General features: G+C 34.6%; 1 protein-coding gene across 5 annotated transcripts in view; it reads left to right on the top strand.

The window, feature by feature from the left end:
* The window catches only part of ANKRD28 (ankyrin repeat domain 28), a 180690-nt gene that overhangs the window by 44479 nt on the left and 117381 nt on the right, over positions 1-18830 (top strand). For 2 of the 5 annotated variants that reach the window (XR_012920527.1, XM_020288890.2), the window contains exon 1: positions 17180-18740. The exons of 1 other annotated variant lie outside the window; for it this stretch is intronic. Coding sequence is in view for 2 of the 4 variants with exons in the window: in XM_020288890.2 (XP_020144479.1) it covers positions 18624-18740 (117 nt within the window). In the remaining 2 variants the exon portion in view is untranslated. 2 more of the 5 variants (XM_020288917.2, XM_020289005.2) reach the window with 2 other exon arrangements.

The following is an 18830-nucleotide window of genomic DNA, read 5'->3' as shown; positions in this document are numbered from 1 at the left end:
CTTAGCAGAAGGATAAAACTAAATTTCAAATTAGTAAAATCCAAAGTAAGTGTTTGAATATCATCTAATAATTCAATGTTTTGTCAAGGTACTAGTTATTTATAACATAGCCCTTCATTTCAAGGATCAGCATATTCTTGCTTTTGATATGTGTTTTCTGCTGCAGGGCTGTGATTGGGATTGAAACAATACAACTACTGCTTCTACCAGAGGAAAATAGTATGGGAATTCCTATTATGGTAGGTTATTTTCTAGTAGTGTCTCTGCAGTAATTTAGGCATCAGTTTGTTGCTGTTTATGCCTCCTCATAACTAAAACTTGGGTTTTATATATAACTGTGAATAAATACTTAGTGTCAGCCATATTTCTTTCTTTATTGTAGACATTTTGTTTATAGTAGTGGGCCCTGTGTTAGAGGAAGACTTAGTATAACAAATTAATAATTCAAATAGATTTCCAACGGAGGAGCTTATAAATCTTATTTAAAATCACTATCTTGGAGAAGAAAATATTAAGTAACTGAAAATAATGGTATTGCAACTAATTTTATTTTGTCTTGAAAAACTAATAAATTACTAGATGTTTTCATAGGTTTGTCCAGTTACATGCATCACTTTCCTCATGGCTCATTCTCTTACATATTAAATGTTTGTGGTACACACTTTAAACATTATCAGCCATTCAATAATCACTGGGGAACTTCAATTATATGAGTGACTCCTGTGTTTTTAATGAAAGTAGTTTTTAAAATCTCATAAACCCTAGAGATGTTAGACTGAAGGCACTACTTGAAGACAGGATAAGCTTGTTTGATATCATTAGTATTTGTTAGGTTACTTATTTGAAATTCAGACATATTGAAAGATTCTAGTAGTCCCCAGCCTTTTTGGTACCAGGTACTGGTTTCATGGACAACAGTTTTTCCACAGATGGGGCAGGGAGTGGGTAGGTGGGAGGCCGAGCTCAGGCAGTGATGCAAGTGATGGGGAGCGGCTGTAAATGAGACTTCCTAGCTCACCCACTACTCACTACCTGCTATGTGGCCCCCCACCTCTACCCCTAGTTCCAAAGTTTCTTGGAAGACAATTTTTCCATGAAGGAGATAAGGAGGCGGGGTCCAGCAGTGCTCTGGGATCTAGTTCCTAACATGCCGCAGCCTGTTAGTGGCCTGGGGGTTGGGGACCACAGTAAGGAAGAAAACTATGGCCCAGTAACTTTTTTACCATTACCAAGCTGCAATCTGCTGTACTTTTTGTTAATTAAATATCCCGAATAGTAATACCATTTGATATTAAGTAAAGTGCTTTGGTAGTATAGTGGTGAGCATAGTTCCCTTCCATTTGATATTAAGATTTGATGCAAAGTTGTTTCAAAATGAAAAATCACCCTTACTGGGTTTTTGTTCTGATTTGTTTTTAGTTGTATTAAACTTTGGATTGGCCGGGCGTGGTGGCTCACGCCTGTAATACTAGCACTCTGGGAGGCCGAGGCAGGCGGATTGCTCAAGATCAGGAGTTCGAAACCAGCCTGAGTGAGACCTCGACTCTACTAAAAATAGAAAGAAATTAATTGACCAACTAAAAATATATATATACAAAAAATTAGCTGGGCATGGTGGCGCATGCCTGTAGTCCCAGCTACTCGGGAGGCTGAGGCAGGAGGATTGCTTGAGTCCAGGAGTATGAAACAACTAATTGTGAATCTTTACTTGGCTATTTTTCAGGAAGATCTAGATTACCTACCAAATGTTCACTTTTTTAAGTACATAGGCTGACTCATTTGTTATCACTTTGGGGATGGCTATTGGTGCCTAGATCCACTGGAAATTCACCCCCTCACATACTTTATTACTGATCTATATAAACCATTTTCTAGCCTCTGGCTCAGTAAAAGCTTTGGATGAATCTTAGTAATGCTCTTATCCTAATTCTATTCTAAATCCAGCATTTGGGTAATGGGGCGGGCAAGACATTGAAACAAAAAAATGCCAAACCTAAGATAGTAAGGATAAGATTTGATTAGGAAAATAGTAACAATTAGCAGAGACCTTCAATATTATATAGCCCATTTATTTTTTCTCTCCTGGTAATGTGCATTGGGGAAAAGGCAGAGTCATAAAAGATTTAACTTTTGCCTTTATCACTGTATAAATTGTAATTATCATCTTTTGCCACTGGATGGTGCTTTTGCATTGGTTACTGCAAACTCTAAATTTACATAAGGGAATCATTTGAAAATTCATCATAAAGAACAATGAAATTCAGATAGTGGTATAGTTGGGCACACAGATAGGCAAATTCAAACTAGTAAAACATAACTATCACTTGTGATATAACATGCAAATTAAATATATATTTTTTAAAGATAAATCCTTGTGTATGGATGAAATTGGTTAAGTGCTATAACTGGCTGTATTTTCTAATCTTGTGTTATTGTTGTTGAATACTTAGGTCTGTAGAGTTTATTTGAGATTGTAACAAGATCTCAATTCAGAGAAAAAAAATAATCTCATGTAATAAAGTATTGTTGTTTTTTTAAAGAACAAAATAAGTACAGACTCTATAACATTAATGTTCCTAAACAGCTTATTCTGAGGCCTTCTTTCTCTAATTCTGTCTGTCATTATTTCCTTCTCTGTTCTTCGAAGCGTTATTTAGATAAAGTTGTAAAAGCACGCATTTTAAACTACCTCCTTCTTGTAGTCTGCTTTTCCTCACTAGTTATTTTATAGCTTTTTATTTATGAATTTAGAGGCTGTTGTAGCCCAGCAAGTTTAAAGTCTCAGCAGCTTTGGTCTGCCTTCAAGGCTCAACTATTCTAGACTCTGAAAAGCTGTGGGTTCAATGGCTTTGGCTTTGCAGATTTGCTTCTGGGCAGTGAGTCTTCATGTAGGTAGTGTTCAAGTTTTGAACATAACTCTCTGAATGTGAACTTTTGTCATTTAACCTCTCCAGGCCTTATTTTTCTTACCTATGAAGTAGTGATTGAGTTTAGCAAATAAAGATCATGGTTAAGGAATAATGTTACTCAGAAAAAGAGAAATATGTGAACAAATTACCCATTATCCTACCTCTAACTTAACAGATCTACTTTGCTGCTTTAAAAAAAAATTTAAACCCTTTTATTATGTAACATAAATTATTTTGTATGTAGTGTAGTGTTGTGTTCCTCGTAACATTTTAATGAATATTATCCCATGTTTTTAGAAATTCTCTAAACATTTGGTTTCTAAATATCAGATACAATTTCATTATATGAGATATACTATATTTTAAATTGTTCTTATAAATGATACGTAAAATCTTGATAAACATATTTTGTGGGCCTCACATTATTTCCTATTATCTACATTCTTGCAAGTGGAAATGCTGTTTAAAGAGTTTGAAAGGCTTATGAATACTATTGATAGCTATTGGCAAGTTGTTTTTTTTTCCTAGAGAAGTCCCAATTTATTCCTTTCACCACTCCAAGTGGCCTATGGCTTAGACTATTGCAATGTCCTACTAATTGTTTTCTCTGCCTTTACTATCACCTCATTTTTAGGTCACCCTTCATGCTGCATCCACAGTGAGTCCTCTAAGATATGACTGATTTTATCACTTTTTGACTTAAAATTATGTAGGTTTTAGTGTATATTCTTTGATGTCTCATTCAAGGCCCTTCATGATTTGGCTCTAATTTTCCACCTTATTTTATGCAACTCTACTGTATATTTTGTGAATAAGGAGGTGGGAGAGGAGTATTCTAGGCAGAAGGAAGAAAATATATTAATACAACAACACAGCTGCATGAAGTGGCATGGTATATTTGAATTGCCACAAGCACATTGATGTATGTGAAACTTAAAGGCAGGGTAGTGGTAGAAGTCTTTAGTGTACCTTAATAAAATTTAATTGACTAAAAGTAGACACACAACATTTTATCTGTGATTTAGAAAAGTACCTGGTAGTATAGAGAACTGTTAATCAGGATTGTTGGTTACCAGTGATGGAACTCCAATTCAAACTGTCTTAAAGGGAACTTACTGGTCAGGCAGTGGGGATAGTCAGGCAGAGCTAGATCTAGGACTTGATGATAATGTATTTCCCATCTTCCCCACCCTTCTTAAAATGTGTCTTTGTGGATTTTTTTTTTTTAATCTCTCCTCGTGCAGGCAGTTTAGCTTACTGGGATTGTGTCCTTATTCACAATCCCAAAAGAAAAGAGCATTTTTCCTGATAACCTTGGCAGGAAGTAAAGTCCTGAGGAAGACCTTGTCTGTTTTCAATCATGTGCTCATTCCTAAACTAGGTATGTGGCTAGCGGTATGTGGTACTCTCACCAGGCCTGGGTTTCTTATAAGTCTCTGGACCAGAGGCACTGCTTAAAGGAAGGGATTCTTATGAAAGAACCTATATCTGCTACAAGCATGGTTCACTGTGAAGAAAAAGTGTTCTTCATGAAGCTTTTAGGTAGAATGAGTAGAACTTGGTGACTAAAAGTGGGAGATGAAGTAAGGGAAGGCTACTGTGTGTTGGGTTACTGTTCATATGGTGATGCCATTATGGTTAACACGAGAATTCAGAAAAAGAATGCTTTGAGAGAGTGAACTAGAGATGATAAGTTAAATTTTGACGTGAGATTGTCCAGAAAAGAGAGAAAAGCCGTTGAAGAGAAAACCAGCATTTTTAAGTATGGGTGGTACAAGAAAAGCCAGGTGAAAAGAGCCAAAAAAAGATTTAGAAAAATAGGTGAAAATTTTATGGAAGCAACAAGAAGAGAGTTGGATAATACCCATCTAGCTTACTTACATAAAGCACTGCTCTGAGGACCCAATGGGAGAATAGATGTGAAAACATTCTTAAACTATTAGGAAGTGTTGATACCAATGGATAGAAGTAATACTTCATTTTTAGCATCTTAATTTTGAACAGGGCTTCAAATCAGATGATATTTGGTTCTTACCAGCTCAAAAATCCTGTTTGCTCCCTTAACAGCTGCTCTTAGGTATGTGATATGTGGGAAGAATTGGGGCTTTGGAGATGGATGGGCCTAGAATAGAATCCAGTTTTCTTTACTACTTAGCCTTATGATTTCTAGCATTTAACTAGTCCAACTCAGTTTTTTGTCTGGAAATTGGGCTTAAAAACTACTTTGCAGGCATGTTGTTAACAATTAAGTGAGTGCGCATAAAGTGCTTACAACCATAGTAGCTATTTAGTTTACCTGGAATGTTCATCCCTACCCCAAAGAGCAGCCAACCTTGTTACATCTTCAGATTTTAAAAAAAGGTGGATAAAAGTACTGTCTGATATTGAACCAGATTTTGTCTTCCTGTGTGTTATTATTTGATTCTAGTTGTTATCTCTAGAGCTGTGCAGTTTGATATCTCTTCACAGTGACAGCACTTCAAATATTTTAAAGCTATCACACTCTGCCTGACTTCTTTTCAACCAAAACGTATTCAGCTTTATCAACCCTTAATGACATGGTTTCTAGATTATCCATTATCCTCGCTGCCTTCCTTGAATTTGTTCTACTTTCGTTACTCTAGGTGTGATCTGCCCAGTGACTAGTAATTAGCCTTTTCATAGAGGAGAAAAGTGAGATTAATAGGAAATATTTTGGTGGTAAAACTTTCATTTTAACTGGCTGAAACTAAGGTGTAATTTTACTGTTTCATATCCTGAAGTATATTGTTTTCTTTTGTTTTACATTTTTCTTGTTATGTCAATGCCATTTATAAAATGATTTCTTTTAGTCTATTTTAAGGTGGATTACTGATTGCTGATTTTTTTTCCCCCATTTTAAAAATCTCTAGGGCTCTCAAAATGTCATCTAGTACTAATATGTTGTGATTAATTTATAATGATGAGAAAATTAAACTACTGTAAGAAAATGCCAAAGTTTGATTTTTCTGTGTAACACTACATAGCATCTTGTTGGTTGTCTCCTTACGGGCCATTACCCTCTTCCTCTTGCATGCTTACCCCTAGTTTTGTTTGGGAAATCATGGTAAAACTGTTTTGCCTAGTACTGATTTGTTTGGGAAGGGACATGTATGTAATCTGAGCCTAGCCCTTTGCATGTTAGGAAAGCCAGCTTGTGGAACTTCTAGTAAAGTCTTCCTTGTACCTAAAAAGGGACAAGGAGACACAGAAGGAAACTCCCACTCCTACTAGATGACAATATGTGTTTGGCATGGTGCCATGAGGTATGGTAAGTATCTTGTGACTATTAAGGGAGTTATCCTAAGGTCCATGCTGAGTCTGACAGAGGAAAAAGCTAAAAGGGGCCTAGGTCATATGTGATAGCATTGAATAACTGAATCAGTCACCCTGTTTGTGATTATGATCCTTTTATTATTGAAGCCAGTCAAGTGTAACATGCTACTTTATAAAGTATTTTCAATTTAAGATAGCCTTTAATAGTAAAGAACAGATATATTTAATAATCTATTACATATTTTGTGGAAGGTTCATTAAGATACAATGATGAACCTTATAATTTTAAGGTCAGCATTACATTGGGTTAAAAGTTTTATAAGTATTCTTGCAATACTGGGTGTCCTGAATATAAACAAAACAAAATTTCTATAATACATAAGGTTTGCAGGTTTAGTAACCCTTGTTAGTCAGGCATAGGCTAGTTATCAATTCTGACAGGGCCTTTTCTTCACATTTAAGAAGTTTAAAATTGACTACATCTAAAGGTATTGACATTGTTTTACTGTGGATTAACATTAAGTTATGACATTGTTTTTTGAGGTCTATCAAGGGCATGAAAATCTATTTATACAAAAAAGAAACTCCACATCTGAAACACATTAGAAACACAATTTCCTTCTTTCAGCAATAGAAGTAGCTGTATAAAAATTACAGCACTCTTTGATAAAAGAAATGAAAGAATATGAAAAATGTTCTAAACTGTGAGTCATCACTTGAATTTTAAAATAGTTATGTTCATTCTTTTTGTCTCCACCCTTCCATGGTTCAGAAAGACATGAGTCATTTTGTTTAGTATTTCCCAAATGATAGCTACTTTGAAACGGAAATGATACATGCATTCAGGTTCAATATGTATGTAAAATAACCAGTGTGTACTTCAGATACTGATCTTACTGTACTTGTGGGAGTTCCTTGGATGTCTCTTGTAATTATTGCTTATGAAGGTAAACATTTTGTAACTATAGCAACTTATTTTTAAATTGAAAATTTTTTCCTTTCAGCTTTTAAAATGCAGTAATTTGATGCTACATTTACCTCAATGTCACCATGTCGTAGAAACCAGAATGAATTGCAGATAATTTTTCCTCAATCTTTTTTTAAAGAAAGGCAAAAATTTAGCCTGTTTCAAAATAAAATTTTGTATTCCACTGATTTGTAATATGGGGGCTAAGTTGTTTTTAGTACAGTTGCTGAAAGACAATTAACTATGGAAATAATAATATAATTAGATTTCAAAGAATGTGTTTATACTGGGCCTGATAGAACATAAATAATATGCCAGGGATACTGCTAACCACATAAATCCTGGCTAAAAAATTATACTAATAACAGATTGAATAGAATATTTGAAAGTAATACAACTTCTAAAAAAAGAAAAAAGATCCCACCATGCCCAGCCCTCAAACTGCTTCTCAGAGTAATCAAAATTATGAAGAAAATCTAACTTTTAAAAATATTATTTAAATATAGTACTACATTTTTGCTAACAGAATGGTTTTTCCCCTTTTTTTCTTGGTTTTGACATATTAGGTATATTCTAGAAAGATAACCTGTGTTATGTTGGGCTTGTTGAATTTTTTTGTGTATATTCTTTTGAAAGGAAATAGTTCTTTCAAGACTCAAATCTGAAAACAGTCATCTAAATACTGATTTAAACCTTAAGTTCTTATGTATAACTACACTTCCTCAGAAAGTCTATTTCATCTCCTGAACTGAAACTCAATGTTTTTGTAAGTACATGCTTCGCTAGAGGTCTTCTCAAGTGTTAGCTCTTCCTTTGCTCACATCCAGTATATCTTGGGAATGCATGTGTGTGTGTGTTTGTGTTTGTGTTGGGAAGAAAGTGCAGGGAGCAAAGTCAGCATTCTATTCCCCTATTATAGTCTTAGAATGTTACTAGTGTATCTATCTATAAAAACCTTCCTTTTTTTGAGTCACATGCCATCTGGCTAGGTGACCCTTCTATTTCTTGTTGCTGTCATCTATCAAATCTCACTCTCCAGTTCTACATCTGGATCATATTTATCTCAGTCATGCAGGGGATTTCATTTCCTCATAGGTGACATTTTGAACATCATACTTAACTCCACACTGGTGTTCATCTCTACTTGGCTTTAACCATACCAGTGACTACATCCCACAACTTATCTCATCTGCTGAAACTACCTTCACTTCTCTTTGTTTTTATACAGCCTAGACACCATGATTACTAATACTTTTTCTCAACTTAGTCTTTTCTCATCTGCCCATTAATTCACCCACACAACTCTTCCAACTTATTTCAGAGGAAGAAGGTTCATAACTCAAGATAATTTTTCTACTGTAAGACCACCCCCCTTTCTGCATCTTTGTGATTTTCCTTCACCAGTTATTCCCCTTCCCTACATCTTTTCTTTTTGAAAACAAGTTTGTTAGCCTTCAACAATGTTCATCATCATTTTTAAAATAAACTTTTAGGGAGGTGGAAGTGAAAAAAAGAAAGAAAGAAATAAACTTTAAAAAAACCTCTTCTTCAACATTTGCTCAATTTATTCTTTCTTCATAGTCAGACTTCCTGTAAAAACCTAATCTATGGTCACTACCACCTCGTTTGGTACTTCTCTTTTATTAATCAGCCTACTCTTAACAGAAAAAAGGGACATAAAGTTAGAAAACACTAGAACTGAAAACAACTAGAAAAATAATTTGATCAGTTTCATTTTTAACAGTAAAATGAAGATACTTAAAAAATGAAATAATTGGCTGGCAAATAGGTAGCAGACTTTTTTAATTTTTTTTTTTTTTTTTTTTTTTTTGAGACAGAGTCTCGCTTTGTTGTCCAGGCTAGAGTGAGTGCCATGGCGTCAGCCTAGCTCACAGCAACCTCAAACTCCTGGGCTGCAGTGATCCTTCTGCCTCAGCCTCCCGAGTAGCTGGGACTACAGGCATGCGCCACTATGCCTGGCTAATTTTTTATATATATATCAGTTGGCCAATTAATTTCTTTCTATTTATAGTAGAGACGGGGTCTCGCTCTTGCTCAGGCTGGTTTTGAACTCCTGACCTTGAGCAATCCACCCGCCTCGGCCTCCCAAGAGCTAGGATTACAGGCGTGAGCCACAGCGCCCGGCCGGTAGCAGACTTTTGTTAACTTCAATTTGTGAAACCTGTATGGATCCCTAATGTACGTGAAGAGGCAGGCCCCTGAATAATGAAGAACATGTTGGCTATGAAATTGGTGCAGTTTGTTTGTTTTGTGAGAAAATGTGTCATTCTCAAGCCAGGGTTAATGTTGTAATAAAATTTAAAAGGGGTGTGTGTGTTTTAAGGGAAGAGACAGAGAGGAGGGAGAACTAATAAACCATTCAAGTTAGGGCAGAGATAGGAAAAATCAGCTAAGGCCATTAATTGCTAATGTGGTTATTGTACTATAAAATGATCTAACTGTATATTCACATCATTGACTCTGAGCCACCATAAAAACATAAAACCATGTTCTTTTCCTTGAGACAGTGATATAGATAGCATATTTTAGATTTCTGTCTAGAACCGTTGAACTTTTGAAAAAGTTGGTCCTTACAGGACCAGTCATTGTTGTGCAATATGTTAGTCACTACTAGCCAAATATTGCTAATTAATGTAACTGAAGAACTGAATTCTTAATTTTGTTTAATTAATTTAAATTTTTAAAAAATACTTGATAGTTATATTGGAAAACGTACAAGTATGTTTGGAACAACTTGGGCACATTTATGTACTTCCTCAACTGTAGATTTTATGAAATCTAAATACAGATGAGTTATGTTCAATGAAAATACAATATTCGTGTCAAGATATGCAATAAGTGTAAAATACATAACAAATTTTGAAAACTATTAAAAATGTAAGCTATATGATAACTTTATATTGATTCCAAGTTGAAATAATATTTTGAATATGTTGGGTTACATAAAATATTGTTCAAATTAATTTCACCAGTTTTGTTTTACCTTTTTAAAATGTAGTTACTAGAAAGTTTAAGGTTATATATGTAGCTGTCTTTATATTTTTCTAGACCATACAGATCTAAATAAACTTTGGATAGCTAAACATTTATTCATGTATATAAATAATAGTTTTAAATTTTCAACCATTTTTTTAAAAATATAATCTAGAGTAAGATTTGATATGAAATGTTCTAACTAGTAGACCATTGGTTTCTTTGAGAAAGTATCTTTCCAATTTTTCCAAAGAAGAAGAAAAAATAACAATGAAGTTTATGGGTAGCTTTATAAAAATGTCGTTTGTTTGTTAGAGGTGGCTTTATATGTCAATTACAATGAATAAATTTATATTCTACACTCTTTCTATGACGGAATTGGTGGCAGGTATAGTCTATATCTAGTATTTAGGCCTTCAGTATACACTGCCTTTAGTATTATATCTTTTGTGCCCTTACCTTGCCCTAGTTAAATTTTTTCATGTATGATAATAGTACCCTATTTAAGTTGCATGAGGTCTTTGAAGGTGATATAATGATATTTTATAATTCCTTGACATAGTATGCATAGTAGAAATATGAATGTTAAATGTTTGCTGAATCAGTGCTATGGTATTTTTGGTGAATGTTTTTAAAATGAGGTATCCTTGCCAAAAGGTTTTTAGATGATTTTGAAGTACTAGACTGAGCAGAATTGAGCTAGGTCTCACCATTCTTTATGAACTTTTAAATCTTTATCTAGATTTAGGCAACATTGAAGTTGTTAAACACTTCATTTTGAAATCATGAGGGTAGATGCTAAGATATGGACTTGGATTAAGATTTAAAACTGACTTTTAGAGCTTGAAAGGAACCTTAGGTATTGATATAACAAGTCACATTCCTCATGATATAAATTTGGAACCTGAAAAAGGCCCAAAGGGAATTGTTTGTGGTTATCATCCTCTCCCTCATCAGTGTGTCCTGTAAATCCTATTTCTAAAATATATCTCTATCTTCCCATCTACATACCCAGCATCCTAGTTCAAATCACTCTATTGGATTACTGCAATAGTGTCTTAACTAGTCCCTTGGCTTCTATTCTTATACCCCTTTAATCCATTCTTTACACTAAAGCCACGTAATCTTTTTAAAGTATAATGCAAATCATGACTGCCTTACTTAGAAATCTTTAATAAGTTTGCAATCACTTAATAAAAATACAAACTTTGTAACTTGGCTTACAATTACCGTGTTTTGTGTTTCCCCCCAAATAAGACAGGATCTTATATTTATTTTTCCTCAAGAAGACACCTAGGGCTTATTTTCAGGGGATGTGTTATTTTTTTTAAGTATGGTACAACAACCTACATTTATTCAAATATAGTTAAGTCGTCGTCTTCTGGAACATCAACATAACTTTCCAAACTCCAAATTCCATCCTGAATTTCTTACAAGTCTATTTCCTTTAGAACCATTGGCCCCAATCTCTCATGTCGAGCAATAGAGCTCTCATGGGGCAGATCAGAATGGCTGCTCATCTTCTTTACGGCTCCGCAACGAAAGAAATGCATAGGTTGTGCAGATGTGCTACATAGCCACACTCATCACTACGTCTTATTTTTGGGGTAGGGCTTCTATTGTGCAAATGCTTAGAAATCCTGCTAGGACTTATTTTATGGGTAGGGCTTATTTTTGGGGAAAACGGTACTGTGTAACATAACTTTACCTGTTTCTCCAACTACAGGTGTTATTGTCTCTTATGATTCCTTGCTCTAGCCACACAAGCCTGCCTTTAGTTCCTTGCCCTTCAGAAATTTTTCTTCTTCTAGAATTTATCAGTTTGCTGTTAGATAGTATTTATTTGTGGGTAAGGTCTGTTAGAACAAGGATTGACTGTGTATTCATAATTGTTTTCTCTGCCTAGCACAAAGACTGATACATAGTAGACGATGAATGAATACTAGATGAATGGGTAGGGAGAGTAAGTGATTGGGTGACTGGATGATACTGAGCCTCTGTTTGCCATATAAATTAAATAAGAGTACCCACCAATGGTGGCTAAAAATTCATGAAGAATATCTGTGATAACTGTTTGTTTCCTTTTCCCTCCTCTGATTTTTGTTCACTTACTCAGGATAATACATGAATTATTTTCCAAGCAAGATTTCTAGTCAGTTACTGTTTCTAGTGCAGTTTGTTAGAGCTAGTGTTTCTAATCCATCTTACTAAAAATTAAAGTAACTATGCTATATTGGAATATAGACGGTGGAAGAACAAGGCTGGAAGGATATATGCACACTCATAGATAATTAAGGGAAAAGTAAGATTATCACTTAAAGTTAGGTTCAGATCCAAGTCCCAAAGACACAAAATTATAGTGACTTAAAGCAGAAGTTTTTATTTCTGTCTAACATAAAAGTCAAAAAGCAGGCAGACCAGGACTTGTATGGCAGTTCTGTTCCACAAAGTCCTCAAGGACCCAGCTCCTTTCTAGCCTTGTAGTTCTACTACCCTAGAGTTGGTTTATGATGGTGGCTGATCATCTGTGTTCCCAGAAGCAGGCTGGATATACCAGTTGGCCTTTAAGGAAGTTTTCTGGAAGCCACATAATACCTCTGCTTAAAATGCTGATCAGAACTTTGTCATGTGGCTCCTAGCTACAAGGGAGCTGAGAAATGTAGTCTTTATTCTGTGAAGCTCTGTATTTACATAAAAGCTGATTATTATAGTTCAATGGAATACTGGAAGAACAGATGCAAAATACAGATCTTTGTAAAGAATGTGTGTAATATTAATGTGTGCTAACAATCTGCAGAATACAATAATATTCAAAGGGTTAACAATTTATTACCATTGTAACATACTGGTGGGATCTTCAGATAACATTAGTTATTAGCAATTTTTGAAATATGCCTGGGTAAACATTTTTTAAGCTGCCCTAGGTCATAAATATATTACACGTAGAGAATTAAATCTGATCTATTTTGAGGATTTTGAGTTCATTCATTGTGTTTTAAATATATAGTGAATTCTTACAGTGGTTCTACTAATATAGTTGCATAGCTTCTGACCCGTAGCCTAGAATTCAGCTATTTCTTGATTTTTCTTTTTCCTCTTCTTACTGTCTACCTCATTTTCTGTAAACTCTATTCATAAGACTATCCTTAAAGTATTTGGATAGATGAAGCATAGCTCAAGAAGATTGTTCAAGATTCTTAATCTACCAGAAAGGTTTTCTGAAACATGGTTTGAACCCACTTTGTTATTTATCTTTCACCACAAGCTTTTTATTTTTGAATACTCAGAGACTAGTTTGGCACTTGGCACAGAGTAGCCACTTAATATATCCTAAGTCAAGTTACCATTGACTTAATTTGACTTATCCGAGTCAAATTACCATTATCCTATGATAATCATATGGAGCTCATAGAGGCGTAAGAGATAAGGTGAGGTTTAGGTTGAATCTCAATGCCGAAGGGAAAAATCATTTGTGTCAAAAAAAGAAATTTTGGTGTAACAAAATTAGGAACCTAAAAATAATCTTTCAGAGCCTTAAGTTTTTGGGTTTTTTTTTAATTAGTAAAGGCTTAAACTGGCTTAATCATTATGTAATCCTATCAATAGTAGAATAAGCTCTTGATAAGGATACATTTTAGTATAAAGAATGAAAGAATTATGAAGTTGTCAGTGTTGAACTTGTTTATTTAAAACTTAATCTAATTTGGCCTAAAAGAAATAAATACCTAAAATAAAAACCACATCTCTTTGCTATTTCTCTAACTGGGAAAAAAAATGTTGAATTTACAATTTATATAATCTTTGTCAGTAATTTTTCATCTGAAGTACTTTCTCCGTTTTTAATTTCTTAAATAGTTATTTACCTCTCTCTTTTTCCTTTAAGATGTGAGTTCCTTTGAGGGTAGGGGCTTGTCTTAGTAGAAATTAAGAATTTACAAAATCGGGTTATATGGTGCTGCTAATTTAAATAATTAAAAATGGAAGTCTTTATCATCTATCTTTGATTTTATAATATATCATGGGCCAGTAATTTCTACCCTTTTTCTTTCCCTAAACTGTAAAATACAATGAGCGTGGAAGAATGGAAAAACTCGTAGACCTTCTTGCCTGAATTTAATGCTCCCTGCCCACAATAACACTTGTCTGGTTACTAGAGTCTAAACCAGGGGTCCTCAAACTTTTTAAACAGGGGGCCAGTTGACTGTCCCTCAGACCGTTGGAGGGCCATTGGAGAGTGCAGCGCACATTCCACACATGTGCACTGTGAGCCCGGGACAAGTGGGCTGCTATGCAGGACAGGCAGCTGCGGCAAAAACACCTGGCAAAAACACCTGGCGGGCTGGATAAATGTGTCCTCAACAGGCTGCAGTTTGAGAATGCCTGGGACTCTAAACCACGCTTCTAGCAGTCTCTTTAAAGGAGGGCTCTGTAAAGGGTGGGGACTTAGCAACTGAAGGGAACTCTAGACACTGGTCTGAATTACCTCATTGGTACTGGGGTTGGGGGGAATTCAACAGCCTTTTATTCATTTATTGGCTTTACAAGTGATATCATTCAACTACCCGAGATATCCATAATATTATCTTGTTTAAACTTTACAACACTGTGAAGCAGAATCTGTTAATAACATTTAATAGATGTTAAACACAAAGAGGTTAAATAACTTCTTCAAGGTCACAGGGTTAGGTTAGTTAGTGGGGAAGTCTGGATTAGAACTCCAGGCAATTTGACTACAAAGCCTGCACTCTCATGCACTATGTTGTTACTGTATTTCTCCTGATAAAACTTTCTGGAGATGATTATTCTTATCAAGGAATTTAGGCTCAGGGAATTTAAGTAACTTACCCAGGCATACATGTAGGAAATGATACAATCAGAATTTGAGCTTTAAGCAGACTGATTTCTGAGCCCTTCATTTTAGCCATCACTTATATCCTTGTTTTATATCCTGTCAACTTCTAAATTTTAGTTGTTCACTTATTAAAGGTACAAAACTCAGTTTGTTGCACTGTAATCCCTCCTATGTTTTCTGATCAAGGTATATCAACACCCCCCCCAATCTTTTTTTATAATTCCGCCACTGTATTCCAGAGTCTGTGACATACAGAATTCATTTCTATAAAATTATTTATAGATGGAAGTGGACAGAAACAATATGTATGTAACACGGTCCATGCCTTCAAGGAGCTTACTTTTTGGTTGGGGAAGACCTAAGTATGGAGGTTGACCTTGAACAAGAAACAGGATATTCCTGCTTAAATCAAAGTGGGTGAATTTATGCACTAGATACTTTGGAACAAGTTAAGATTGTCTATATAAAAGATTTTGTTTTGGTGGGATGGAGATGTGGGGACCCTGAAGATGGGATATAGGATATTGTTGCTATAGTGGTTTCGTTTTCAGATATTTCAACTATTAAGATGATATTTTTGATACAGTCATGTGGAGATGAATAACATCATTTGTATATGTTAAAACATTTGCATATCTTTAATTTGGCTTAAAAGCATTTTATATATTTTAAAATAAAACTAGTGAATTGTTAGCATATTTTAGTTATCTTGGTACAGATAACCTAGGGTTATAGCTTCTTTCATGAATTGATATGCTGTAGCTTTGAATGTTTTTTTGTTCCTAAATTCTGGCATTATATTATCTATATTATGCTGAGTTTTTTTTTTTCTTTTTATGGTTTGATAAATAAACTAACTAAAACACGTTGAGGTAAGACTAGCTCTGACATAACCATTTAAAAATAACATGTTTTGGAATATCGCAATAAATAATATATTCCTTTGTTACTTAAACTTTTGATAACTGTTTAGGATACCTGGTAAGCTCACTTTTACAAGTTAGTTTTATAGGTTGCAAAGATCTGGAGAGAGTGTGTGTATACTCAGTGGAACAGAATAGCTTAGAAAGAGCATGTGTTTGGAATTAGACACAACTTTGCTAATTTGCATAACTTTGGGTAAAATACTTCATTTCTGAGTTTGTTTTTTCTGTAGTAATATGAGAATATAACAAGGTTATTGTATTAGATGAGCATGTACAGCACCTAGCACATCATAAATGTTAAAAATAAACCTTATTAATGTAAATACTAGTTCACAGAAGAAAGAACATGAATTGAAGGGGGACCATGATACTTTCTTTGTAAGTTTTCTGTTGGGAAGTATCCTCATCATTGAGTAAACAGAAAAGATGAAAAAGCCAACTACAGAATGATCGGTTTTGACATTTACTTATAGCTTTGGGAAAATAATTTTATAGGGAGGGAGGTTTTGAGGGGGGTTTTTTGGTGTTACCATATGCCTTTTTGACATATAGATAATTCAGAACCAAGGACAACCATTTCTTGTAGCTATTTAACAGATTTTTAAAGACTTTATTCCATATTCAGTTGGGAAGGTAAGATTATTTAATTTATTCAATGAAAATTCAAATATTTATCGAATTTTGATTACAATTTCTACATTATGGAATTTTTATTACTCACTTTAAAATGAATCAATGATTGGCTAAATTTACCAATTTAAAAATTGTTAGAAAATCTTAAAAATGTCTTTGCATTCTAGAAAATAATGTCTGGCAGATTAAAAATGGTCTTGCTAAAAATTAAACTCAAACTATAACTTAGTTCCATAATTTTTATAATCTCATAAAATATTTCTGTTTTGTTTCTAAATCTCTTTTGAGTTCACTGCACATGTTCTTAACTGCATTTGTCATTATAGGGTTAAACATTTGCTATATTGTAACATACGAAAGCAGTTAAGCTGTTTGGAATTGTTTACTTGCTAAAACCGTTGTTAGTCAGCAGAGGCAGTACACCAGATTTCCTTGTGGCTTTTAGTGGAAAATGTTAAAAGCACACTCGTTTTTTCAGTTATAGAATTTTTCAGTTTGATCTGGATTAGTCACAGAACTGGCATGAACCTTCTAATTGTGAAGGCTGTCCAAATGCACTGTTTTTTTCTTCTGCTAGAGGAAGTTACATCCTGAGCAGTAGCTCAGATCTCTGGTAAGTGTAACATGTGAGCATTACTAGGCATTTCATCCTGCGGGTCTGCAGTCTTCTTTGCTCTTCAGGCTGTTGCTCAATTGGAATGCTTCTGTGGGTCCGATCCTGAGGTTCTATAGATATTTTTAAGAATCTACTCACTTGTGAATGTCAGTGGCGTTTTGCAAGATCATCTGATGAACAGGAAAGCATCTGAAATCTACTGAAAAAGGATAACTGTAGCGGTTTTCACAGGGGAAGGAAACTATATTGGCACAGAAGCAGATGATTGAATAAAGTAGTTGGCCCAGAAGATGCACAGTCTGCTGTTTTTTCCTTTGAATGAAGACTATTTTATGGGAGCTGTATTCATGTGGAGATCAAAGGAAACACTGGAATGATAAACTGGTTTTTTTTTCTTTCTTTTTTTTTTTTTTTAAAAAAAAAACACAAAAAGCTGAAGCAGTAATTTGAGCTCAGATGCCTTCTAATTCCTTCACAGCCTGCGTGTTGTATTAGGATTCTCCACTAACACCATTTCTGCCTGGTGCCTGTGCCCTTTTGCTGGAGCAGCCACAGTCAACTGCCTGAGGGAGAAAGAATGAACGCTCTGCCTTGCTTAAGCTATCGATGAGAATAAAGCTATCTGTGTTTCTTCTATTATATGGGAAATCTGGATTAATCAAGCTGTATTCTAGTACCAAGAGTCCTATTGTCTCTTGTGGTCTGACTCATCACATGTAAATGTACTGCAGCTCTGCTATTAATGCAGAGTGCTTTTTTTCTCCCTTTCCTAAACACAGAAAGAATTGTCAACCTCTGAGCTTCGTTTTCGGGATTTGTGCTGAGCTCTAGATCTTTTTTTTTCTGGATACTATTTGTAATAAACCAGTGAAGCTAAAGAAATGAAGACAAATTAGAAGTGGAAACAGAATAGTGAGATTTTATTTTTATTTTCAATTATAAGCAAGCCAGCTTCTGGTAACTATATGACCTTGCGGGCAGGAGTGTAGGTATAGCTGTGATCATCTCTGTGACTGCACTTGTTTCTCATTGCATTCTTCATCGGGTGGTGTTTGTGCCATGAAAAACAATGATCATTTTGTCAAGTAAATTTCAGAGATAGAGCAATATGACTATTTTGGTAGGGAAAAATGTTTTTAAATGAGCTTATACTGGACTCAGATTTGATTATTGACATGTTGATGTGAAATTTCTTTTAAGTATTGCAGTAACCCAACAGAAAATAACAGAATTTTATTATTTTTAGGAAGTTACAAGTTATGTAGTCATAATTTTAAACTTCAGTTTTTCCAGTAGTACTTAACTTTAAAAAAAACAGCTGCTCTGTTCAGAGAATGTTCATAAGTATTGTACAGAAAAGGAAAAACTACTTGTGCTCTTCCAACTGTGACTTTTATCACATAGCTTGGAATTTAGCATTTTAAAAGAGCGAATGAGTCGAGTGTGTATTGTTGTTTTGGAGGAGGTAGAAGATGAATCTCCTGCATTCATTTCTAAATTGCCACAGGAAAACAAATCCCTACCTTCTCTACCTTCTGGAAATGTATTGGTAAGATATGAGAGTTTATGTTATATTGTATTCTGGTGAATTAGTAGTGTTAAACTTCTTTTTTAAAAATAAATATGTTCCCACTAGTTT

The sequence above is a fragment of the Microcebus murinus genome, chromosome 1 (genome assembly GCF_040939455.1).
Source record: "Microcebus murinus isolate Inina chromosome 1, M.murinus_Inina_mat1.0, whole genome shotgun sequence".
In the NCBI taxonomy this organism is placed as follows: domain Eukaryota; kingdom Metazoa; phylum Chordata; class Mammalia; order Primates; family Cheirogaleidae; genus Microcebus; species Microcebus murinus.
Note: the sequence above shows the minus strand (reverse complement) of the source record. Positions and strands in the feature narration are given on the sequence as shown.